This window comes from Mya arenaria, chromosome 4 (genome assembly GCF_026914265.1).
Source record: "Mya arenaria isolate MELC-2E11 chromosome 4, ASM2691426v1".
NCBI lineage: Eukaryota > Metazoa > Mollusca > Bivalvia > Myida > Myidae > Mya > Mya arenaria.
In genome coordinates this window covers 5523850-5550308 of record NC_069125.1, presented here as the reverse complement: position 1 = coordinate 5550308, position 26459 = coordinate 5523850, and the positions used below count along the sequence as shown (strand labels likewise).

Here is a 26459-nt window from a genome sequence, read left to right as displayed (position 1 = left end):
GTAACTTTACTTTTACCAGCAAAAGTTATATGACTAAAATATCTTATTGAAACAGGGACTGGAATCTGAAATACCCCCCAGAGCCCAGAGTGCAAAAGAGTATGTACATTTATGCACCAGTCAGTTGTAACCACACCGCCCCCCCCCCATCCCCCTCCCCCCCTAAAATCCTGGGAATAGCAGGGACTTTGCTTTGAGTTTCGGTCCAGCTAAGCCCGGGTAAAATCCCCATCCTACAGGGACGAACTGCTGGTAAAATTGCCGCCAAATGCCCCCGCACCCCAGGGACCCTAGGTAAGGCCCATTCCCCGCTATTTTGGTCGCGAAGACAAAACCACCGCATTAACCACTGTGGGGCCACCTGGAAAGGTAAGAACATAATACATGGCCCATTTCCCCGGTATACCCCTGGACCTGGGGGGCCATGGTAACAATTGACTGGTGCATTATAAGTAGTAAATAATTAGATATTATGGCATTTTTTGTTAATAAACAATCCAGTGAAAATCATATGTCATTCATCATGATTATTCAAATGATTTATAGGGCAGCTACCTGAAATTCATTATTTTCTACACGTTTATAAGTGGGAGGACAAAATGAGGGATGGAAGAAAGGAAAACAAACAATTATCGCCATAATCCATTATCATGAAAATGGCAGATTTATATGCCAAAACTATTATGGCCATCATCACAATATTTTCCCTGTTAAATCATAAAATGATTTAAAAAAGACAATTTGCCCACACACTAAAGGAAACAATTTGTTTTACAATCTAGTTGGAAAATTTTCAATTTTATAACATTTAATTGGGCCTTGTGTTCAGAACTTCATTAAAGGTAACAACGTTGTTAATGTCATCGTTGTTCAACTTTAAAAGTTGAAATATTTTATGTTGTGCTCATATACAGGGCTTCTAAAAACCGGCAATTTGCCGGTCTCGACCGATTTTGACCAAGCCAGACCGATTTCAGTTTCAAAAAGTGTAAAAAAAATCGGTCCGAAATATTCTCATTTTTTTATAATTTCGGTCCAAAATGACTAGGCCAGTAAAAGTTGCAGAAATTGTAATACACAAATATTCATGGGTCATTCACACATTCAAAACTACCCCCAATAGGTCATAAAAGTGTCTTAGTTACCATGTGACTAATGCGACAAGCTGCTTTTTCCGCAACACTGATCACTCTATAGCATATCTGTTATTTTGCAGACGCTTGCAATCGGTCCAATCACATGTATTGGTAGGTCGCAGAAGACACAATTATACAAACTATGTGTTAATTGTGTGCCTGCAGCTATCCTGATTAAGTGTTAAAATCGGTCCATATTTTCACATTTCAATATGAATGTACTATGTTGTCGTCGATCAATACATGATATATCCGTTTGTTGATTACTAAACTGTTAAATTTAAATTGTTCTTTTAAATTGCATATGTCATTGTTAATCCGAACCTAGTCATGTATAGGATATCAACAGCGACACGCTTGATTAACTACATAGTCTGGAAGCTGAGTGCGCCGCTTATGTCATTTTAATTCGCAGTAATGAAGAAATGGTTGTCGTTATCACACTTATAGCTTGAAGCCCCGATCATAAATCTAGATATATATTATTAAGAGAATCAGTTGAATGTTGACCCACTGTAAATGCATTAAGGAAATGAATCATAATACTGTTTCACTTTTTGTCGTCTGACTGCTTCCCGACAGCCACAGTTATTTACGATCGCAGTCGTTCTTATTAGAAACGATGCAGAACTCAATGAGAATCTCATTTAATTAAGCTTGTATCAATGGCTATCTGAATCGGCTATGTGGCTCTAGAACCCTAGAACCCTCTTAGGAATTGTGATATCGCGAAAAATATTGACAGAAAAGACATCGTGAATTTGTGTGACATTTCTAAATAATCAGACTTTTGAACAGGCCTTTCTTTTTTTTTTTTTGGGGGGGGGGGGGGGGGGGGGGTCGCCGGGTCCGGACCGATTGAGGTTCCAAAATTTTAGAAGCCCTGCTCATATATATATGTAAAATATGTACAGCTAAAACAGTTTTTTTTTTTTTAAATTTGTTAAAAATATTAAACTGCAGATCACATTATTAGTGTATCCAGTAAACTTCAAGAGCAGAAAATATTTGAAAGTTAAAAATGATGACATTAGCAGTGATGTTAACTTTAAGCAAGTTCTTAATAATCAGTCCACTGTTGTATTATCTATTCTATACGATAATGAGACTACATCGTACGGAACAGTTGGTACAGAAGATATCCAACCTCAAGTGAGAGTTAGTGCCCCTTGAATTAAATATGCCATTTGTAACGAATCATTTTACAAGCCAGCAGTTAAATTTAACAGGGCTTCAAACATTTAATCATAGGTATATGTAAGGGCCTAAAATTGTATTTCTTGCTACATCTTTAGATATTGATATTATGTGTATTCTATGCAATATCCGACCTAGTCAATTCTGCAATGTAAACAATTTAAGGCTCTCAATGTGTTGACTGATTTTCTGTATTTTGTATTTCAGACGTTGTTCATTGTGGTGATTAAATACTACAAATAGAACAAGTTCTTATTTATGAACAACGTCTATGATTACATGTTTGAAGCCCTGTTTAATTTAGCTGCTGGCTTGTACAATGATTCGTTACAAATGGCATATTTAATTCAAGGGGCACTACCAGTACAAAGTTGTTAACAGCATCATTTTTAATTTTAAAACATGAAATATTTTATTATGACTGTGCTCACATATTCAAATTCAAACAAGTAAAGCTGAAACAGCTGTCTCAGATATTGTTAGAAATACAGCAGATCCCAAGTGTTTCAATTAAACTCCCAGAGCTTAACACTTTGAAAGTTAACGAAAATGTCCGTAACAATTTTGTTAACTTCAACAAAAGTCTGAACAATCCGACCTTTAAATGTTAGTAGAGGTAAATTTGCGAATACAGCATTTTCCTACTGATATGATTGTTTCTTTTTCTCCATTAAAAAAATTAAGTCAATCAAGTAAATAATCATGTGATCCACATGGACCACATACATTTCAAATGTCAGCAAAGATTATTCCTTGAATACAACATTTTCCTACAAAATAAATAGTTCTTTTTTTCCATCTATAATTTCTAATGAAATATCTATTTTGATTTCTGTTCCTTCACAGACATAATAGTCACAAAATGAAATGAAGGCCTCCTTTTATAACATCTGCAAATGGAAAGAAAGAATCCGCATCCAAACAAGAGCAGCGTCCAAGAACTCCTAATGGAATCAACAGTGTGAGATATTGTGACAACTCAAGTCGATATTCATGATGGGCCTCTAGCGATACAGTACAATATGATACGGATAATAAGTTCTTGAAAAATGTGTAGCAGAAGACAGCACAATGACGTTAGAATTAGATATTACGGTGTTATTACATCCCTGGGCGGAGCGGACGTTACATTAATCACATTTGTACAGCACCCATTTCCCCTTCTACCATGTTCCAAAGTTAATTATACACCTGGGGCAATTGGGAGACGTAATCTTCCAGACTGATTTATTATCTAGTGGACAAGATTGTGTTCCGAGCTTCTTAATTCACCAATATTGCACCCAAATGAGTAGATCTTCTGCATTTCTGAGTTCTCTCTGTAAAAACTTTACGCGTGGGACAACAATCTAGTGCAAAGATTTAATCTAATAAAAATTATAAAGAATGCAATAAGTAAGAAATGACTGATCAATATAAAAGGGTTATTAACACTGGACGATGATTTATGGTTGTCTATTAAATGATTTTTTCATTATTTTTTACAAGCCTTTGACAGGTATTTCTGTATTATCTTTGCTTTTTTGAAAAAGCGCTTGTCTCCCCGATTGTGTGGTTGTAGCTGAGAAAAAATAAATGATGGACATGAAATTTGTGCTTTTGGACTGGAGACGAACCAACAGTGAAGTTTGATTTATTCACCTGTATTAAATAGTGAACATCTACTGCGACCTTGACCTTTGACCTAGTGATCTCAAAATCAATAGGGGTCATTTACTAGTCATGACCAACTAGCATACCAAGTATGAAGTTTCTTGGTCTAAGCTTTCTATAGTTATTGAGCGGAAACGAAGTGTGAAGTACAGACTGGCGAACTGACGGACAAGGCAAAAACAATATGTCTCCCCATGAATTGGGGAGACATAATTCCCAGCAGAAGACCCCTGCAAGTCTATAAAGACATACTTGTATATGATATCAAATTTAAATTATGTGACCTTGTCCTATGGACGGATTATGATATGAACTTGGCCAGAAAATGAAAATGTGCGCACAATTGAACAAGAGTGCTGCAGATCAAATTCCAACGTCGACTGATCTTGTTTTACAGGCTTTATCAATAGTTGTTAAAACCAGTGTTATGTGCCTTGCTACATGTATACATGTGTGAATAATGTCTCTGGCAACATGCATACCAAGTTTCAGTTGAATATCTTCAACAGTTTTGAGTTATGGCCAAGTTTTTGCACAATGCCAAGATTTTCACACTATTTTGAAGGCAAACACAATATCTAGCCGATTTTTCTTTTAACAGCAGATGAGCTAGTACTTAAAGAATAAGACACTATTGACCATGCTTTTGATCGATAATTGGCCCAATGGGAAGAATAATTGCTCGAGGGCAATTATTTTTCACTGCGACAATTATCAACCAAACGTCATGGTTACCCATGTCTTATCCTGCATGTGTGTAGTACACATTCATGTTTTGTCATTTGTCAATGATTTGACTCTTAAATGATGCAAAATTCTTTTTGGAGAAATATAGGATTTGATTAGCAGGAAGTTTGAAAAGTTTAACAATGAGAAAAAAATAAATTGTTTTGACTGACACTAGCTATTATAAAAATAACTACTACGGGGTAATTTGAAATTAAAAGAGCAACTCTGTGTTTTCGCAATAAGACGTCAATATTTCCATATTTAAGCATTGAAAGACTCGATTTCCAGTGAGTTCGGGTTTTATTTTCATGTTTTTATCTAAACCTTTTTTGGTTAAAATAACCTTATGAGCAACAGCAACATTTGAATTGTTGTGCTATCATAAACTATTATAAACGCCAGTAATTATTTACTTTTAAATATTCATATTTGTGCAGTCTCACAATGTATGTAAATAACAATTTAGCGCAGTTTACCTCTTCAAAGTGAAGCCACGAGTGAATTTGGAACAATTGCGAGTTTATTGCCCCGTGTTTAGTTTTTTTAGTGCCAAAATATCTCTTTGGAAATTCAAAACTTTTAGGCAGATTTGGAACGTCCAATTTAAACTCAAACTGTAATGTGACGAGTTTAAACAAATACACATTAATGGCTATTTAATGACAATTATGTTTTAACGAGTAATTGCAATTATCATAATCAACTACAGTTTTTGACACAAAAAACAATAGAGATGTTTTTTGTCTTATTGCCTCTTCTTCCACTAACCCGTCTTTAATAACCTGCCCTCTGTTTTCACGCCAGAGTGAACACGCCAATTAGCTAGATGGTCACAAGTTTAATTATGACATAGTGACCTGTATATTCAATATCGTGTCAGACTGGTATTGATCTATATGCACGTAGCTTTATTTAAAAAACGATTATTAAGAAAATTGGTATGAAATATTGGTGGCCCCATTGCCGTTACTAGCCAGAAGATTGGGGCCGCACCCGCGGCCCCTGCGGCCCCAGCTCCTACGCGCCTGTCATTTCAATATGTGAACACAGCTCATACAGTAAAACTTCTCTCACTTTTCTTTCTTAAATGTTTTTGTTTAAATCCACTGAAAAGCTTTGCTAGTGTCAGTTTTTTCCTTCCTATTGACTTGTCTATGTCGTCTGCCTGTTAATAATTCCATTATCACGCCATGTGCCATAATAATTTCACAGGTAGAAACAAAAATCATTTTGGCCGGAACAAATTCCTATAGTAAAATGTTATTATAAATAGTAACATGTGTATTATTAATTGAATAATACATGGCTGACCATGAAATTTGGTTAATAATTGCCCCAGTGGAAGGAATAATAGCCAGAGGGCTTTTTGCCCGTGGGCGGAGTCAATAATCATAATTGAGGTAAAGGAACTATTCATAGTAACATGTGTATTATGTTGTGATTAACTAGGGCGAATATGGTATAATAAAGTATCTTACCAAAGAAACCAGCTTTCTTCCGCAGCCTCTTCTTTGATAGAATTTTCATTGCCTGAAAAAAAGACAACAATTTTCCATACAGGACAGGGTTTGAATTCTCAGAAGAACATAAATAGCCATTTTACATCACCAAGACAGCAACAAAAGCAGTTCTCTTATATTATAACTTATTTCTATAGCAACATAAAAGTTTTTAAAAACTTACCTCAAAAACAGTTTTTCCTCCATAATCCCATATATTTATGTCCACCTCTCACCCCATAGGGTGTGAGTTCAATCCCCACTAGGGTGAGAGTGGTCTAGTGGTAAAGGTGTCCACCTTTCACCCCATAGGTTGTAAGTTTTATCCCCACAAGGCTGAGAGTGGTCTAGTCTTATAGGTGTCCACCTCTCACCCAATTAACTGTGAGTCTGATCCCCACAAGGCTGAGAGTGGTCTAGATTAATACATGTAGGTGTCCACCTCTCACCCAATAAACTGTGAGTCTGATCCCCACAAGGTTGAGAGTGGTCTAGTTTAATACATGTAGGTGTCCACCTCTCACCCAATAAACTGTGAGTCTGATCCCCACAAGGCTGAGAGTGGTCTAGTTTAATACATGTAGGTGTCCACCTCTCACCCAATAAACTGTGAGTCTGATCCCCACAAGGTTGAGAGTGGTCTAGTGGTATAGATTTACCACCTCACCCAATAAACTGTGAGTCTGATCCCCACAAGGCTGAGAGTGGTTTAGTTTAATACATGTAGGTGTCCACCTCTCACCCAATAGACTGTGAGTCTGATCCCCACAAGGTTGAGAGTGGTCTAGTCTTATTGGCGTCCACCTCTCACCCAATAAACTGTGAGTCTGATCCCCACAAGGCTGAGAGTGGTCTAGTTTAATACATGTAGGTGTCCACCTCTCACCCAATAGACTGTGAGTCTGATCCCCACAAGGTTGAGTGTGGTTAGGTGGTATAGACTTACCACCTCACCCAATAGACTGTGAGTCTGATCCCCACAAGGTTGAGTGTGGTTAGGTGTATAGACTTACCACCTCACCCAATAAACTGTGAGTCTGATCCCCACAAGGTTGAGTGTGGTTAGGTGGTATAGACTTACCACCTCACCCAATAAACTGTGAGACTGATCCCCACAAGGTTGAGTGTGGTTAGGTGGTATAGACTTACCACCTCACCCTATAAACTGTGAGTCTGATCCCCACAAGGTTGAGTGTGGTTAGGTGGTATAGACTTACCACCTCACCCAATAAACTGTGAGTCTGATCCCCACAAGGTTGAGTGTGGTTAGGTGGTATAGACTTACCACCTCACCCTATAAACTGTGAGTCTGATCCCCACAAGGTTGAGTGTGGTTAGGTGGTATAGACTTACCACCTCACCCAATAGACTGTGAGTCTGATCCCCACAAGGTTGAGTGTGGTTAGGTGGTATAGACTTACCACCTCACCCAATAGACTGTGAGTCTGATCCCCACAAGGTTGAGTGTGGTTAGGTGGTATAGACTTACCACCTCACCCAATAAACTGTGAGTCTGATCCCCACAAGGTTGAGTGTGGTTAGGTGGTATAGACTTACCACCTCACCCAATAAACTGTGAGTCTGATCCCCACAAGGTTGAGTGTGGTTAGGTGGTATAGACTTACCACCTCACCCAATAAACTGTGAGTCTGATCCCCACAAGGTTGAGTGTGGTTAGGTGGTATAGACTTACCACCTCACCCTATAAACTGTGAGTCTGATCCCCACAAGGTTGAGTGTGGTTAGGTGGTATAGACTTACCACCTCACCCAATAGACTGTGAGTTTGATCCCCACCAGGATGAGAATGGTTTGGTGGTATAGGTCACTAATGGTCCATGTTTTACCCAATAGACTTGAGTTTGATCCTCACCAAGAATGAATTATACGAGCTTTCAGCTGTCTTCAGTTTAGGTAAGAGTTTATTAAGTGATTTCTGCAGGAATAAGTAACCTATGGGAGCAGAGAGTATACATTCTTCAGCAATAAGTAATGATACTTGACAAAGAAGAAACTAAACATTTTGATAATCTAGGGCCCCTGATTGGCTGAAAATGTTGGGCAAACACTTAACTCCAAAAGAACTAATAAAGTTAATTTAATTTTTTTAATTAAGGACTTACATAATGAACATCATCTGATTCATTGTATGCCAACTTCACAATGCCATAAGACCCCTGAAAAAAGAAAAACAGTGTTATACGACGAGGCCACTATTATTTTTTGTACATGTTTCATTTAAATGAATGTGCCAATTCAAAAATATCACCTGACATCATAAGGCATGAAACCTCACAATTTTTCTTTTACAAAGGACTTATTTTCACTGACATCTTCAAATTTATATTTAATACTCTAAACAGATCTCGTACAAACATGGAATTTTATGTAAAGAATTTGTCTTGAAAATTTCGGAATACACTTAAATTTCACAACAGAGACAAATATGACTTTAAGGATTTATTCTATTATTGATATGAATCGCACGCCAAACATTAATTCTGTCTCATTTCCATCTATTTTCACAGGGGTTGCTGATTTTGTAATGGTAAATCTCGCTAGAATGTATTACATAATCATCAAATAAGCTACCTCACCGGGGTATATCGAAAAAATATATTTGCAAGTCTAGAAACAGCATTTAAATTAGAAGGGCTTCAGGAAAACGCCAAAAACCATTATTGTTATACATTGCAATATTCAGAGCCTGTTGCATTATTATAGCAGTACTTTGAGTATTGTAAACATCATAAAGGACAAATTATTTAAGCTTCATCACATAAAATACATATTTTAAAATCTAAATCATCATGTTTGTTGAAAAAATGATATTACAATAATTTTTAATGACAATCATTTAAAGAAACTATTGAAATAATGTATAAGACTGACTAGCTGAATATATATAACTTAAAAATGCCATTTGACCAAATACAATGTTGTTATGATATATACAATTAGACAAAGTATTCAAAACCAATATATATTTGTAAAATATCTTTATACATAAAAAGTATGTTTGCAATGACAAGAAAATTTCTCTCCAAAAAGTATATTCAATGTGATTTATATATATAAGTATAATAAAATCATACTGCAGTTCAATATCTTCAGCCAGTAAACTGGTTTAAATTATATAATTATAAATCAACTATTATGTATTTGTATATGACAAAACTCGCCCAATATCAACCAAAGTCAGCCAAGATGAGTTAATCCGCCATTTCGGGCTCAGGCAAGTACAGCCAACCTTGGACAAATAACTAGGCCAATATGAAATCACCTATTTAAAAACATTGTAATATATATTTATTCACCAGTATATTGATGCAACCATACCAACTAGTGATAATTGCTCAACAAAATCAAGCATATTCTCTGTGGCCTTTTAAAAGAAATCAAAACATATAACATAATATCATGTGTAATACCGACCTTTCCAATTTCATCTTTGAGCTTGTATTGATTGAGCTGCATGTACCCATCGGAGCTGTCCGATACGGATATCCGCCTTGTTTCCATCGTTGGCTGTCTCCGTAACCGTGGTGATGCAGTCGGGGAAGAATACGGGGACCGTTGATGTGATGTACGTCGTTGTGTTAAGGAACTGTCTTCTGATGCGCTATAGAGTATTTTAGGGCCATGCCGTTTTGAAAGCAAAGACCCACTTCCGGGTCGACTGTTTTGAGGGGACTGATTTTCACCAGAGCTATGGGAACTATGAGCGGTGGTTTTATTGTCCTCGTTTTCAGAACCCTCCTCACTTAACACTGAATCTCCAGTAAAATGCTTTGCCGAAAGACACTCAATAGGTGATGGTAATGTCAAATGTCCTGTTGAATCTACAACAGTCAAACTCTCACGCCTGATAGGTTCAAGGCCATTTAACTGGTTGTTATGGCAACAATGTTGGCCTTCACCTTCACTTAACTCATTCTGAAGGTCATTCTCATGTTCACCAATATCACTAACAGTACTTCTCCCAGAGTCATTAGTTATATTAGAACTTTTTCTGTGTAAGGGATGTTTAACCGGTTTTCCCACTTGAAAGAGTTTAGAATTTTCGCTGTCCGATTTATTTACCGCCTCGTCCTCGATCAAAATCACATTTCCACTGTCGCGAGTGTGTAGTTTTGGCTCGAACTTGTTTTCTTTGTTTGTTTCAAGCTGCTTCTCAAGAGATTTGTCTTGAACGCTGATTCTGTTTTCGCCAATGTAATTGTCATGTGGGTGAGTATCGCCAGTAGACAAGGCTTTGTTCTTCGTTTTCATGTCTTCTATATCCTGGCTCTGCTGGAAGTGACTATTTCTGAAAGTATAAAAAAGTAATTTTAGATAAAAATAAAACACTTTTTGTTTTATTTCTAATCTTGTTCTTTTCTTTTAGTTTTCAAAGAAAACTAAAGGTTTGTCAATTAAAAAATATCTATATGATAATAATCATAGCAAAAATAATTCTATGAAGCAGTCAAATTAGTTTCCATTAAAACTTCTACTGATGTCAATTTTTGTCAAATAAAATCATGACCTTAACAACAGCCTTCTTAACAATGATATCAGTATTCCCATGGCAGCAAAATGAATCAACACTTCAATACCTTGGAAAATGAAACATGTCCAGTTAGCAAGAAGAGCTTTGTTTGACAAATGTGCTAGCGCAACTTGGCAGAAACAATTGCTTCTACAACCCTAACAAGCCTCAAAGAAACAAACAAGACACACCCAATCCCTAATGATGTAACTTTATATCATCCAATCAAGAACAAGGCATTTGCCGTATCCAAGGTAATTTACAAGGTAACATTGTCATCTCATTATCTAACGAAAAAAACACCGAGGCCATTCTAAATAAAAACATTGTTTTGAGTGGACAGACCACGGTTCCAAGTATCAGATCAATCGAGGATAGGTGACTTATGTAAGTTATCCATTCTGTATATTTCTCATTGATAACTTAACATTCTGAACAAGAGAGCAAGATGTTACGATACTAATTGTGCCCCTTTTAAATGAAGGCCACACCAAACTGATTAACTATTTGGTAATGGATTTTCTGTTGATATATTTGCAGTCACTATGGGTTCATGATACTTTATAGTGATCAGGTAATAGATGTCCGGTTGGGTTTATAAGAATGTTATAGCTAGTATTTCAACTAAAATATATTTTAGTGGTCATGATTTTCTTTTGTCCAATGAGAAGGCAGTATTTCTCAAATTTTCGAATACATTATTTCAGTAAATCAACAGTTATTTATTTAAATCATGTGAAGCGATTGATATAAACAGTGGCTGGCACATTTAGTAGGTAGTTTACACAAGAAAATACAGACCACTAAAAATGTTCAAGATTGTTAGTATAATGTACTTTACTACACAAAATAACTAGTAAGCACATACTAACAATGTTTCACTGTTACTTGGTGTTTACACATATATTTGTCTTTATTCAGAAGGCTGAAATCATACACCCTAATGACACTAAACAAAGAATCTATTTGGAATGGCCTTTCAGCAAAATTGCACAAACATGAAAAAATCAGATGCATAAATTAAACAAAAACAATTTTCCATGGCCAGTGTTATTTTATTTTTCTATCATCAAGGGAGATGATAACACGATATGATAATGAAGGATACATTACAGCTCCAAGGTTATTGCTTATTGTGACTGCAGTAAGTATTTTATAACAAAGATAAATATAAATGCTTTAAGCAGATGCTGCAATGAAATATGCGTTTATATGTCTCATGTACTTTTTAAAAAGCCAATTTGATGTAATGGTATTAAAGACCCACTGTCACCATCGATCAATCCAAACGCGAGGGTTTGGTGGAACAAAATGAGTTGATCAGTTAAGTGGTACCAAAGAATTTTTTTTAGTACACCTCACCCTTCCCTGACTGACAAATTTAATTAGCCACACATATGTACTGCCTTAGACAGGTACTGGATGTGGTTAAGACTTCACGCAAGTGGGTGCATATGTTTGTTGAAAAAGGGGCATAACTCCAGATATAGATAATATAGCCAGAGTTATTGGATTGGCTGAACATATTGTTGATCGTTCTTGTCACATTTAAAAAAAAAAAATAAGTGAATATCTTTGCATATGACAATTGCCAAGAAGCAGCAAACAATAAAGTTTTCACACAGTGCCAATAGCTGTGACAACACATCTGGCTTAGCTGAAAAACAAAGGCTGTGACCATACGTCAGCTTCTATTTTGCAATAAACAAACTCTGCCAAAGCTGAGTCAAAGTCTATGACCATACCTCAACTTTTATTCTGCCCAAAACAAACAAAGCTACAGTTGAGGTCAAAGCGTTTTTAATCATACCTCAACTTTTATTCTGCAAAAAACAAACCCTGCCATTGCTGAGAATAAAGCTATGAAAAAACCTTGACTTTTATTAATCAAAAACTAAACAACTTTTTTATGTGAAATAATATGATTTTTGAAATAATATGATTTAGCAAAAAGAGAACATTCCTACCTTCTGACAGGGGCTGACTGTGCCCTAAGTTGGGCTTTGTACCGCCTATACATCGGCAGTTGCTTCCCTTCTTTAATAGCAATACTGAATTACCTCCCTTGTTTCTAAATGCATTTTCACCATTCACACTTGTATGTCAAACAATTGTTTGTTTTAATCATTTTTATTCACCAACTTCGAGAAATCTGAAATATTTGTTACTGTGTAGTGATTTATGACAATGCAGCTTTAAACTCCGAGACTTCCACCTTTATTAACTATAGATTTTAATTAAGGACACAAATTACAAAAAGACTTCATTCACATTTTGAGGGGTGGTTACATACTTTTTCAATTTTTAACCCTTAATTCCATGATGAGAAATGAAAAAATAAAACCATCGGAGAGGCTAAACAAACTTTTGGGGTCCTGAGTACTTTTGTGAGCCGCGGTTATTTCAGAGATTTCATAAATTTAGAGAAATTTAAAATCTATGTAATATGTATGTATGTAATTTGCAGTACGTTTATGCAACTTTAAACTCTGAGCCCACAACCACTTTTAGTAATCGTAAATGTTAAATAAGGACACTCATAAAAAAACTTGTTTGGCCTTATTTGATCCACATTTTGATGAGCAGGTAGACAGTTTTGATTTTTGTTATTCCTTACACCTATGTTCCATGATGCAAAAAAATTGAAAACATGATCAACTCAGTGGCTAAAAATAAATTCCGGGTCAGGGATACTTTCGTGATTCTGTTAGTTAAGGCAAAACAAACAATTTATCAACTGTGGCCTTCCAGATTATGTTACACAGTTGTATAGTCTCTCTTTTTTGGTTTCAAGTTTTATGAAACTTAAACTGCAAAATTTAACTTTGGTAGTTTCAATGAAGTAAGTAAGCTTTTAAGGCAAAAAATCAATGCATTTCAGCCGTTCATTTCAGTGTTAAAGTTAAATGCATCAGGAAGTTCAACCACGTGTTTGTTTATTCATGAATTCTTAATATCGCTTAAGAACAGATTTTAGAGAATTATAATTTAATAGTACGCTTTTTATAATATTGTTATTATTTGTAAACATGAAGAAATATTTAAAGGCTAATAAGTTCGGGTGTTTTGATGTAATAAAAAAAAAAAAATCCATGATTTTTTGTAAAACATCATGGTGATAAGAAAGATGTAAAACTGGTCTTTTAAAAATAGTAATAAACAAGAAAATTAGAAAAAAAGATAGACTCTAAGCATTGAATCTTACTAAATGATGTATGACATACAACACATGTATCTTTTGCTTTTTTTTTGCATATTTTTCCAAATCAAAATTTATTTGGTTTGTCTATCATGCAAATGCCAGTTAATTTAAAAATAGCGTTGGTATATGTTTTTGAACTAATCATGTGATTTTCACATGGTAAAAAAATACACACTGTAAACTGGGAAACCATGATGCATTATGTTTAAACGGGTAAATGCAGTTGAGACAGTGACAAAATATTCTTTAGTCATGTAAAATGAAGTATTATCGGCCTTTTACTAAATATAATTGACAATTCTAGACTTGTTTAGAAGAAATAATGTATTTCCTGATTTCAGGACCATCTGGTCCCTTTGAGGAAGAATTTGTCATCATCGAATTTAAAGTTGTCAACTTGAATGATTATTAGCATTGTTTTAGTTAAAATCAACCTTGTTGATTATTAATTCTATCACAGAAAAGAATTATACAAAGCTTCAGTAAATGATGAGAGTTCTTTTTTAACCTGTTGGTTATTTATACATGGATAAACTTTCCAAAGCTGACAATGCCCCTTTAAAGAAAGTGAATTAATTTAAATCCATTTATGTGCAATATAGGTTTACACTGTTCTAAAATGGTCTTTTGTTTACATTCCATTGACCTATGTTTACATTACATCAACCATGTTTACAAACTTACCCAAATTGAGGCCATCAAGTTTTATAGAACCATTATAGAAATAAAATGTTGTTTTAAAGACAGCATTTGCATAGAATTCTGTACACAACACAAATATTACTTAAAATGACCATAGTTTACCTTGCCATAATGTCCTATAAATAGTCTGAAATATATCTAAAAGCACAATTACAGCTAGTAATTGTTTTCACTATTTACAGATTGTCCCACTGATAGTAATACAATTGTAATCCTTAAATCAAACATCCAGTCTAATAAACAGATCAACATCCGTTTTAAAACTTATACTACTTCAAACACAGAAATTGACTCAACGTTTAACATACTAAATTCATCCATGCATAGAACTGTGAACTTTCAATGGAAAAATAAATATTTTTTGATTGAACACAAATTGTTATGACAGTGTTTATGTTAATTGCTACTCAAGTGTCAATTACATTAAGTTTTATATAATATATGGCTAACATAAATATGCAAGTAATTAAACCATTATTTACTTTTTTTATATCACATCATTGCCTATTTATTTTAGGAATTTCTATGATATAAGAGAATGTTTGTATTCAGCTTTTAGGATAAAAATGTTTTTGTTTTACAACTAAATTATAATCTGAGTGAGTATATGTTATCAAATATTTGAATGTCTATATAAAAATTAATTATTCAAGTCTGGCACAGCAATACGAACAATAAATTATCATATTTTAAGGCCATCAAAATATTGACAACGTATAATTATAATGGTTGAAATTATTATGATACTCACAAAGTCGCGCTTAAAGACCTCTAGTAATTCTAATAACTGAACTTCACAGTGTTTTGCACAAGAAACGGTAAATGAAGCGAAGTAAAAGTAGGTATTTGTATATTAAGTATTTTGTCAATTTAGCAATATCTTTCAGTCTTTTAAATGATTATTTGTGCTCTTAAGAAAACTACCCATGTACTTTCTACAGCAATGTTAGATTTATATAGGGTCGGCTCCAGTTTTTGCTGTAAGAGGGGGCGAAACTTAGTGGCATAACCTTTTGACTGGAGCCCCTCCCTTAGAACCAATATTTATTTGGTGTGCAGTGTTGGCAGGGGGGTATTCCCCTTAGAAAATTTCCAGTCCAAAACGGTGCATTTTGGGCGTATTATATTACTTTTTCCCCTTAATTGAAATAAAAAATAAACTTTGACGATCAGAGGGAGAGCATGCGCTGGGTGGGTGCGCCACTCCACCCCCTCTTCCTCAGGATCCGCTGGAGCATTAAAGTCACATAAAATTAATGGACAAACTATAAAGTTAACCTTGGATATGAAATACCAATATGAAGATGATTCAACCTATAAGTATGTCAAATTAAACATGGATCAATATGAGAATTTAATGTGGAATAGTTTGGGAAATACAGTGTTCCCCCATGGGCTCAAAAATGTTTTCAACCACTTTGTTTTAAAAGATAAATAATTGAATGTTTCAATGCATTGTTTACAATTTAATGATTCCTGATTCAATTTAAAGCTGCATGCACATAATCATGGTCTACTTTTCAAACAGTTTTAAACACAACTACAAAACATCAACATTAAAGCTATGATATCTTCATGATAACACCTTAATCCAAATCACATTCACAAAATTTATTATCCCTGGTTTAACTTCCCAAAATCACTTTTGTTTACCACAAAAAGCACTGATAATTCCAATTTCAATTTTAATAAAATCACACTGTGTTAAACTTAACATAAATAGTTTAAAGATAAATACTGAAGTTCAATATAACTACAAATTGATCGACCTACATTTCTTTCATACTAATATTTTAAGAATGAATTCTCAATTATTCCTATATCAATAACTATCAACTATTGGGTTTGTATATGGAGACAATCTATAAACAAACAGGGGCAATTTGTACCATTTTTAAAGCCCGGTTTGTCAATTATGTCAATAATCATGTCCTCATTAACAGGACTCGGATATTCTGCTGTTTAAAAAATGCATGAACAAAATATAACTTGACTATGAAATGCAATTAGGCCAAAAAGAATAATTGCTTTGGTTGAGGGTTACATCCTTTTCAATAAAAAGTAGGGTAGGTAGGCTTTGTATGTTTGTTTATTTATTTATTTTATTAGGCTTTGTAACGTGCGACATCAACAAACACCAGCAGATCCCTTCAAAGAAAAGCATGCTCGACCCTGAAGGGGTCCACTGGTCTTTATATACACTAACTTCTCTATTCACACAGAGCCCAGGCTTTGGTAATTTGCATATTACCAATCAAGATAACATCCTTTCTATGAACGTACTTCCAATTATAAGGGAATGTTATTATGAACGCACATCCGCCGCCTACAGCTGACCGTTACACTATGAACGCACATCCGCCGCCTACAGCGGACCGTTACACTTTGAACGCACATCCGCCGCCTACAGCGGACTGTTACATTACTTTCCCCTCCAAGAAGACTCGTCCCAAGTCTTGGTCTGGGAATCTTATGAGTAAGGCGACTCCGTTCCGGCAGTTGTCAATATCCCACCGCTGCCACCATTTGTAACATGCGACTTCAACAAACACCAGCAGATCCCTTCAGAGAAAAGCATGCTCAACCCTGAAGGGGTCCTCTGGTCTTTATATACACTTACTTCTAGATTCACACAGAGCCCGGGCTTTGCTAATTTGCATATTACCAACCAAGTTAATATCCGTTCTATGAAGTTTTTCAGATTAAAACGGAATGTTATTATGAACGCACATCCACCGCCTACACCGGACTGTTACACTATGAACGCACATCCGCCGCCTACAGGGGACCATTACAGCTTTATATACAAACGTAATTGTCATCATTGGAGAATGGTGTTCAAAATTATCTTCTGTATAAAGCTTTTAAGGTTTTAAACTAGTCTACGTATTAAAAACACACTTAAAAAATAATATATTTTTTTTATATAACAATTGACTATAAAAATGGTAGGGTTTGCGCCTACTTCGTAGGTTGGGTCGGGTAACCTGAACCAAATGTATTTTTTTTAGGGCCTTATCACTCTGCAGTTACTGTATACAATCATTATCTCTGTTGTTACACAATTAGGACCAATTTTCATGGATGAGCTGTTACTGTAATTTCACCCATAACTGATACAAATATGTGAGGCACTGACGCAGTTGATTTATCCAGCTATCTCTTAATTAACTATTTATTGATAACAACTTATACATTTAAAGGGCCTCACAAAGCTGGCTTCCATCAGGGGTGGACGCCAGGATTTGATGTTAGAGGGGGCGTAACATAGGGGCGTAACCTTTTGAATAAGATAAATGCCCATCGCAAAGAGATGCAAGTCCAAGTCCAAGTATTGCACATCAGTCATGGTTAAATGAATGTTTATTTGCATATATCACTCCTTTATACTATTTTGTTGGGTTGGTTTATTGTCATGCAAACGCTGATTGATGTGGTAGAAGCGCATTGTGAATGCAATGAATGCTGTGGCGGCTCTGTACAATCTTTGTTAAAGTGCAGTAAGAAAAATCAAATTCCTTATAAGCGCCGTAGATGCGCCGTAGAGATGCAGTGTCCTCTCAAAGAACGCTGTATGATCGCAGGGCAAGCACCACCTATAACCATTGCGTTTACACTGCGACGTCTGTGCGCGCCCGCAGCAATCCTGTGGTATTGTAGGAGGTGATACAACTACACTCTGATCAGATCACCAAGTGACAGCATTTGTTTTGAGCATGCTTGGCCATCGCTCGGCATTCAATGCTTTAAAAATTCCCACCGTATTCACTGGCGTGTTCACTGGCGATGCCACTGTGCTGCCCAAGCATTCATGCTTGCATTTCCGCTTCTCACTAATCACTAATCATTTTTTCATGGATGCTGTGGGAATGTGGCCCTAGATCTGTGTTAAGGGTTTTAGATAAGTGCCATGATCAAAATTGCTGCACACTAAATGAAGTCCTGATAAACTAGAACTGTAAGCCAAAGGCTAACGAATACCCCCCAACCCTTCCCTGTCTAGGTTGTTTGCCCTGGCCTTAGTTATGGTATCATTAGAAAGCACAAGGCAATACATTTATTTAGTTTATTTAGAATACCTATTACTGAATCAGGGACTGCCATGGCACTGCAGCAGAGATCACAAAATGGTCACTATAGTATGTTGGTACTGTTTCTCTCATTTTCACCATAAAGGGGTCATGATGAAAAATGACAAAGGAGTAGGCCACCAAAGCGAATATTACCCCACTCACACCCACCTCAGGGGAGATAACAAACCTGTTTCTCTCATTTTCACCATAAAGGGGTCATGACTCCTGACAGGATATTCCAAAATGAAGGTGGACGGGTGAATTTGACAGTCTGCCAACCCAATTTCTGTTTACCCACCCCCACCACCTCCCCCCCACACATGAGTACCAAGGAAATAATACAGGTGCACAAAATCACATATACAAAGGTTCACATCATGGTCATGGATAGCTGAAAGTTTGAGAAAAATATATTGAAAAATGACAAAGGAGTAGGCCACCAAAGCGAATATTGTAACAAATTTAAGGCCTGTATGCACCTAACTTCAGGACTTTTGATGGTCTTTTTAAGGACAAAATCAATTAAAGGTCTTTTTAAGGCCATGCAAACATTCTGATTAATACAGGTGCACCAAATCACATATTCAACAGTTCATATCATGGTCATTGACATCTGAAAGTTTGAAAAAGATTTATAGAAAAAATGAGAAAAAATGACCAAGGATTAGGCTAGACAAAGCTGTATAATCTTTGCCTATTTTAACTTATTCAGGGGCCATAATTGGAGACATGATCATGTGATTCCAACCACAATCACAGGGGCAAATGTTCTCACCATGGCTAAAAGTTTGAAAAAGATTCATTCAAAAATGACGAAGGAGTAGGACGAACAAAACTAATTTTACCCAATTTAACTCATTAAGGGGCCACAACTCCACTCAGGATCATGTGACTCCCACCAAATTCATGGAGGCAAAGGTTTACATCATGGCCATTAATATTTGAAAGTTTGAAAAAGATTTGCTCAATAGCTTCAAAGAAGAATCCTGGACAAAGCTAATTTTGCCCATTTTAACTCGTTAAGGGGCCACAACTCCACTCAGGATCATGCGACTCTGACCAAATCCACGGAGGCACAGGTTTACATCATGGTCATTAATATTTGAAAGTTTGAAAAAGATTTGTTCAATAATGACAAAGATGAATCCCGGACAAAAAAAAAAACGGACGGACAGACGGACAGACGGACAGACAGACAGACAGACGGACAACCCGATTCCAGTATACCCCCCCAAAACTTTGTTTTGGGGGGTATAAAAAATCTATTTGTAATTAACATGTAAGAAAGTCATTTGCATTAAGCTGTAACCATTGATTAATATAACGATATTTGGATAAACCAGCTTAAAACGAGTGCCTCAAATATTTGAACCATTGACGGGTGAAATACAGCTAATCTATACGAATGTCCTCCTTCCCTGTACAAACATTGCAATCTAAGCCTTGAATGAAAAAGGAGTATACATGACATCAAAATCCTTAGTGGTTGTCTGGTTAGCACAGTTGTAAGGGCACTGCCACTTCTCATCAAGGCAGAGTTTGCGACACCCGTCTAACCCATCTGCCAAATTTCATAAAATTTGAATAAAACTGATAAAATAGATGCGAAATTTACATTTACAAAAAATGGTTCTTCCGTCTGGTTTAAGCTCGAAGTATTTCACAATGTCTGCAGCATGGTGTTACAGTATTCTGGTCAGAGTGATTAAACTGGTGTACTAAATGTCCTTTGACATCGTATAAAAACAAACAAAAAACGTTCATAATGATACCAAGTCAATCTTTTACCTTGTCAAGGGCATCATATACTGGAGCGGAGGAATGTTAGAATCCACGAGACCCACGAAAGCTTTGACGTTCATTTTGCTTTTATCTGAGACAAGGTATTAAATACACTCATTGTTAATAATAATATCAACAGTCACAAGCTACTTAATGGTAGCGTTATTTACAAAAAGCAGTTTTTGACCTATATCTCTCTCGATATCATGCCTAATACAAGGGTATGAAAAAAACCCTTTGATAAACAGTTTTTATAAATCCAAATCCATGTTTATTTATAGCCCAGTTTAGGCTGTATCATAATCAGAATGGTCAGAATAAATACCGTAATTACGCAGACACTGATAGGAAAACAACAATTATTTCGATAGAATATATACTCATACTATGTTCATTCATTGTCTATTGCCCTCACGGTCTTGACCACATCCATATTGTGCAATAAATATTACGTGGAGCAGCTGCACACAATCCCAATATCCTCTGGGATTATAACAACAACTTATTTAATTTTTCATCCCATTTCCTTCACATGCATTCGTGATGAATAATTTATAATGCATTCTTCGTTAAATCAAATTTCCAGGACATTAATATTTCCACAGTTGTGTCATATTCCTAGTAAAAGCCATGAAATTAAGTTTAGAGTTTAGAGAGATTATATATTGCACTAATATAAGATAAAAGACTTAATGATTTACTTTTCCTGCCATTTCCGTGAATTTAGTCAAAATATTTTCATGCATGTGACATCAGTTTCATGTGAAATTTTGTTGTAAGCTGTTTATATAAACCTTGAAGCTGAATTATAAACCATATTATATACTAAAAGAATCAAATCCATTATACTTTTGGAGAAACATGGCAGGGGTGTAGCTATGGGCCATGAACAGGTAAAATAACCCGGTTACTTTAGCATCTTCACCCGGCTAATTTCCCCGCATCAACAATAATAAAATCTGTTAATTTTTTGTCATTTTTTTTTATGTTTACAGACTGTTTTAAACTTCGATTGTTGGTATTGTTTATTTTCGATTCCCCGCGTTCTGCCTACAATACAGCATTAGCTCGATACGTGACGTCATTTAAGTCGCACCCCCCTCTGGGATGTTTTCAAGTTCTAGGCGTGGATATTCCCAGCTACTTAATTTAATTTCTGCACCCCTGATCATGGTTTGTGGGATGCAACCCCACAGAAAAGGCCCTTAAAAGGGACAGTTTTTTTTAAAATCAGCATTAACATTACTAGCCTGTTCCAAATAGCAAGTACTATAATACCTCATCTTGCCTCCAACCCCCTGGAGGGAATATAATATATAGCTCTAATGATTTTGATCTTAAAGTTGCAGCTTACATCAGCCTCTATTTACGGCAATACTAACTAAAAATGAAGCATTTTTAGGAAAGCTTAAAGCGATCTTAATGTAACTTTTCCATAACAAGTTCCATAAAATTTGTACTAAATGTAAGATTGTTTGATATCACATTACACATTTGTCGCCTAGAATGAGATTTTATTCTTTTTTCGGTTAAAAGTTAAAGCTTTATTAGTATTGTGAAACAACGTCAATGAAAAGCACAAAACAATTTCATTATTCATAGCCATCAATTATTTCCTTCCCAAAAAGAATGGAAAATAAATTCCTGAAATTGATAAACCAATCTGTTAAAAGACAGGGCGAATAGTCCAAATTAGTTAAAACTTCCACGGTGGGCGATTCTCGATTAGCAGTGGGCCATTCTCTATTAACTTTGTTTCGCTCCTTAAAGAGATGTTTTACGTAACAAAATTGTTCTTGTTTTTTGTTCATGAGAAAATATGGCACAATTTGTCATAGGAGTGATTATGCAGCAGACGGTGTATTATAAGCAAACCCACATTATAAATGTCACTGCTGGTGATTACATTTTTTATGGAAAGGGTTTTCAAAGAGGTTCTCGATCCCTTTATCTGATTTCTGCCGATTTACATTCTTAAATTTTCAAAACTTTGGAGTTCTGTTGTTTTTAATTTGCATACTTTAGAATGATAACATGCATTTAATAATTGCATACATAAAAAACATGTAAGGTTAAATATATATAAATAGTTTTTGTGAAATTATTCAAATTTCATTCGTAATTAATAGAACTGCAACTTTACACAAAAATAAACTCTTACAAATTAATATTAAACAGTAATTAAGGCCAATATAGATTAATTGCTAGATTTTGGGTTGGGTGGGGTGACATTCTAATTATTCCAAAATATTTTTACACTGTTGACTGTTTCACATTTAAATATGCGTTCATGCTCTTCCTTATTGCATAAGGGACTATAAACATGTGTTTCTAGACAAACTAGGAACATGTGAATGTTAAACATCAACACAGCAGGTACGAATAAACATCCAAACCAGTGCCAGAATGATTTTCAAATGCAGAACCTAGTACAACATTTTTATTTGAGTCATTTATAAAATTTAAGGGGTTTTGAGAAAAAGAGGGGATGGGAAAGAGGGGATGGGAAAGAGGGGATGGGAAAGAGGGAATGGGAAAGAGGGGATGGGAAAGAGGGGATGGGAAAGAGGGGATGGGAAAGAGGGGATGGGTAGGCATGAAAATCTAGCAGTTAATTTACAGTTGCTTAAATGAGATAAAAAAAATTGGAAAGAAAACCTTGTTAAATTGGTGACCATATTTGGAAATAAATTCAACATCCATTAAAAGCTATTTACCAATGTTTATATACTCATTTGATATTAAAAAACTCGACCCAATTTGGGTTGTTAAAATATAAATTGGAAACATTGCTTCGAAAATAGCTTAAATCTTTCGTAAGGGGTCATTCATAAAAGATTCAACATGTTTAGTATTGAGGGTCATTCATAAAAGATACAACATGTTCAGTATTGAGGGTCATTCATAAAAGATACAACATGTTTAGTATTGAGGGTCATTCATAAAAGATTCAACATGTTTAGTATTGAGGGATCATTCATAAAAGATTCAACATGTTTAGTATAGAGGGTCATTCATTTAAGGGGTCATTCATAAAAGATTCAACATGTTTAGTATTGAGGGTCATTCATAAAAGATTCAACATGTTTAGTATTGAGGGGTCATTCATAAAAGATTCAACATGTTTAGTATTGAGGGGTCATTCATAAAAGATTCAACATGTTAAGCATTGAGGGGTCATTCATAAAAGATACAACATGTTTAGCATTGAGGGTCATTCATAAAAGATTCAACATGTTTAGCATTGAGGGGTCATTCATAAAAGATTCAACATGTTTAGCATTGAGGGGTCATTCATAAAAGATTCAACATGTTTAGTATTGAGGGGTCATTCATAAAAGATTCAACATGTTTAGCATTGAGGGGTCATTCATAAAAGATTCAACATGTTTAGTATTGAGGGGTCATTCATAAAGATTCAACATGTTAAGTATTGAGGGGTCATTCATAAAAGATTCAACATGTTTAGTATTGAGGGGTCATTCATAAAAGATTCAACATGTTTAGTATTGAGGGGTCATTCATAAAAGATTCAACATGTTTAGTATTGAGGGGTCGTTCATAAAAGATTCAACATGTTTAGTATTGAGGGTCATTCATAAAAGATTCAACATGTTTAGTATTGAGGGGTCATTCATAAAAGATTCAACATGTTTAGTATTCACCAGTATTCATTCCAAAAGCGTTAACTTTTTATATTACTTCGAGTGCAAAACATACTCGATAGCGCCACCACTAGGGCAGCAGCGCCACCACTTTTATAAATATGTGCATTTTTCCTTTTTAAAAAGTGCTATTCAGTTTTGTTGTGTTCCGGCATAAGTACTATACATAACAGTTATGTTTGCATGCGTGAGAACGTTCTTACGGGGTGTGTAAGTACCGAAATGTACAATTGCTATGCAATCAGATCACAAAATATGCACAAGTCCGATTCGGGAGGAAAGCTCCTGACAACACAGTTTGCACAATATTGAAACGAAATAGTAACCAGCCTACAGTAGAAGTGTTCTTACACGGTACCACATTCTCCGATTTTCGAAATATGTCAGTAAAATGAAATTATCAAATAAAATATAAATCATACTCACGTTTGTTCATGTAAACATAGGGCACAGCTCCACCACGGAAGTGTCGACAGCTCTTTTTCTTTGCACCACCGTAAAGTGGTGGAGCTGGCATTTACAGGCCGTGGTATTGAGGGGTCATTCAGAAAAGATTCAACATGTTTAGTATTGAGGGGTCGTTCATAAAAGTTTCAACATGTTTAGTATTGAGGGGTCGTTCATAAAAGATTCAACATGTTTAGTATTGAGGGGTCGTTCATAAAAGATTCAACATGTTTAGTATTGAGGGGTCGTTCAGAAAAGATTCAACATGTTTAGTATTGAGGGGTCGTTCATAAAAGATTCAACATGTTTAGTATTGAGGGGTCGTTCATAAAAGATTCAACATGTTTAGTATTGAGGGGTCGTTCATAAAAGATTCAACATGTTTAGTATTGAGGGTCGTTTATAAAAGATTCAACATGTTTAGTATTGAGGGTCGTTCATAAAAGATTCAACATGTTTAGTATTGAGGGTCGTTCATAAAAGATTCAACATGTTTAGCATTGAGGGGTCATTCATAAAAGATCCAACATGTTTACAGAGAACAGTTGAAAGATAACTATAGCAATACCAGTAAACAGAGTCATCATATTTAATGAAATATGTTGGTTATAATCTTAAATAAGAAAAGTCAATTTTTTAAAGTTGAAATTAGAAAAAAATAACTTGCAGGTAATTTTAAACTCAAAACATTGATATTAGAGTTATGGTTATGTGGATAACCAGGAATATGCTTAGTATGAGATGTATTCCCAAAGAGTCTTAGCCATAAAGACAAATGTGTAATGGTGTAAAATTTTGTTTTATTGAACAAAATTTTAATTTTCTTTGACTGAAACACCTCGGTCCATATACATCTTTGGTGGCTGACTGGCCGGTCCTTATAATGTCATATGACCCTCAGTGGTGTGTAATATTTCTTATATCATACCGAACACTTTTCATTACAAAACAATTCTTTTTAAAGCGATTTTGATGTGTTTTATTAAACAAACCTGATAATGTTTACTTGCGACAAATTTTCGCTGTTGTGAAAATCGCAAGCCGCACTAACCAATCGTATGACATCAGCGGTCCATATTACATTTTTGGCGAGCTCCTGACCGGCCAAAAATATAATATGGACCGCTGACATCATAAAACTGGATTTTCATCATTATACAGTTATATACGGACCGATCAAGATTATATATATAAAGAAGGGAAAAATTTATGTGAGCTACAATATAAAGATATAAATAGCAACTGTTGTACATAGCTGTTTGGAAATATTGACCTTTTCATAAGCATAAACCTGGAAGTACAAATGTTAAAAATGACGGCATTGCACTTTTCATTATTTATTTTACTGATGTTATGCTGAGTTACTTTTTATTCTTAATCAGATTGTTTCAAGTAACGGTAACGGAACTCACCTAATTCAACGTGATCAATGAAACCTCTCTAACATTATTTTTATGCTCCATTTCCCCTTTCATGCAAACATTCAACGCAGGATGTGCTGTCGCACTAACTGAATTAAGCTGTCTGGGATCACCATTGTTTCATTTGCCACTCATGAAAAATGGATGAAGCCAGAAACCATTTACAGACAACAGCTAACAAAACCTTTGGCAGAAACAAGAAAATGAAAACTGGTGTCCTTGAATAAAAGCAATAATTCACCAGGACGATGAACAATGACGATTATACGATGAGTATTTGCGACAGCAATTTCACAGATCATTTAGTGTGATGTCACAGCTCAAAATACAAATTGACTAAGTCACAAACACCAATAATCAAAATAACGTGCACAAAATACGTCCTGTCTCTGATTGGCTTGTTTGAAGCTGTTGTGAATTTTT

General features: G+C 35.3%; 1 protein-coding gene across 8 annotated transcripts in view; it reads right to left on the bottom strand.

The window, feature by feature from the left end:
- Positions 1 to 26459, bottom strand: part of LOC128231305 (calcium/calmodulin-dependent protein kinase kinase 1-like) — a 144456-nt gene that overhangs the window by 38470 nt on the left and 79527 nt on the right. For 3 of the 8 annotated variants that reach the window (XM_052943945.1, XM_052943946.1, XM_052943953.1), the window contains 3 exons: positions 9649 to 10522; positions 8337 to 8390; positions 6194 to 6245 (listed from right to left, as the gene is read on the bottom strand). In XM_052943945.1, the coding sequence (XP_052799905.1) occupies positions 6194 to 6245; positions 8337 to 8390; positions 9649 to 10522 (980 nt within the window). Of the gene's footprint in view, positions 1 to 6193; positions 6246 to 8336; positions 8391 to 9648; positions 10523 to 12711; positions 12897 to 14630; positions 14909 to 16421; positions 16439 to 26027; positions 26161 to 26459 lie in introns of those variants that run through there. The other 5 variants (XM_052943950.1, XM_052943947.1, XM_052943948.1 and 2 more) reach the window with 5 other exon arrangements.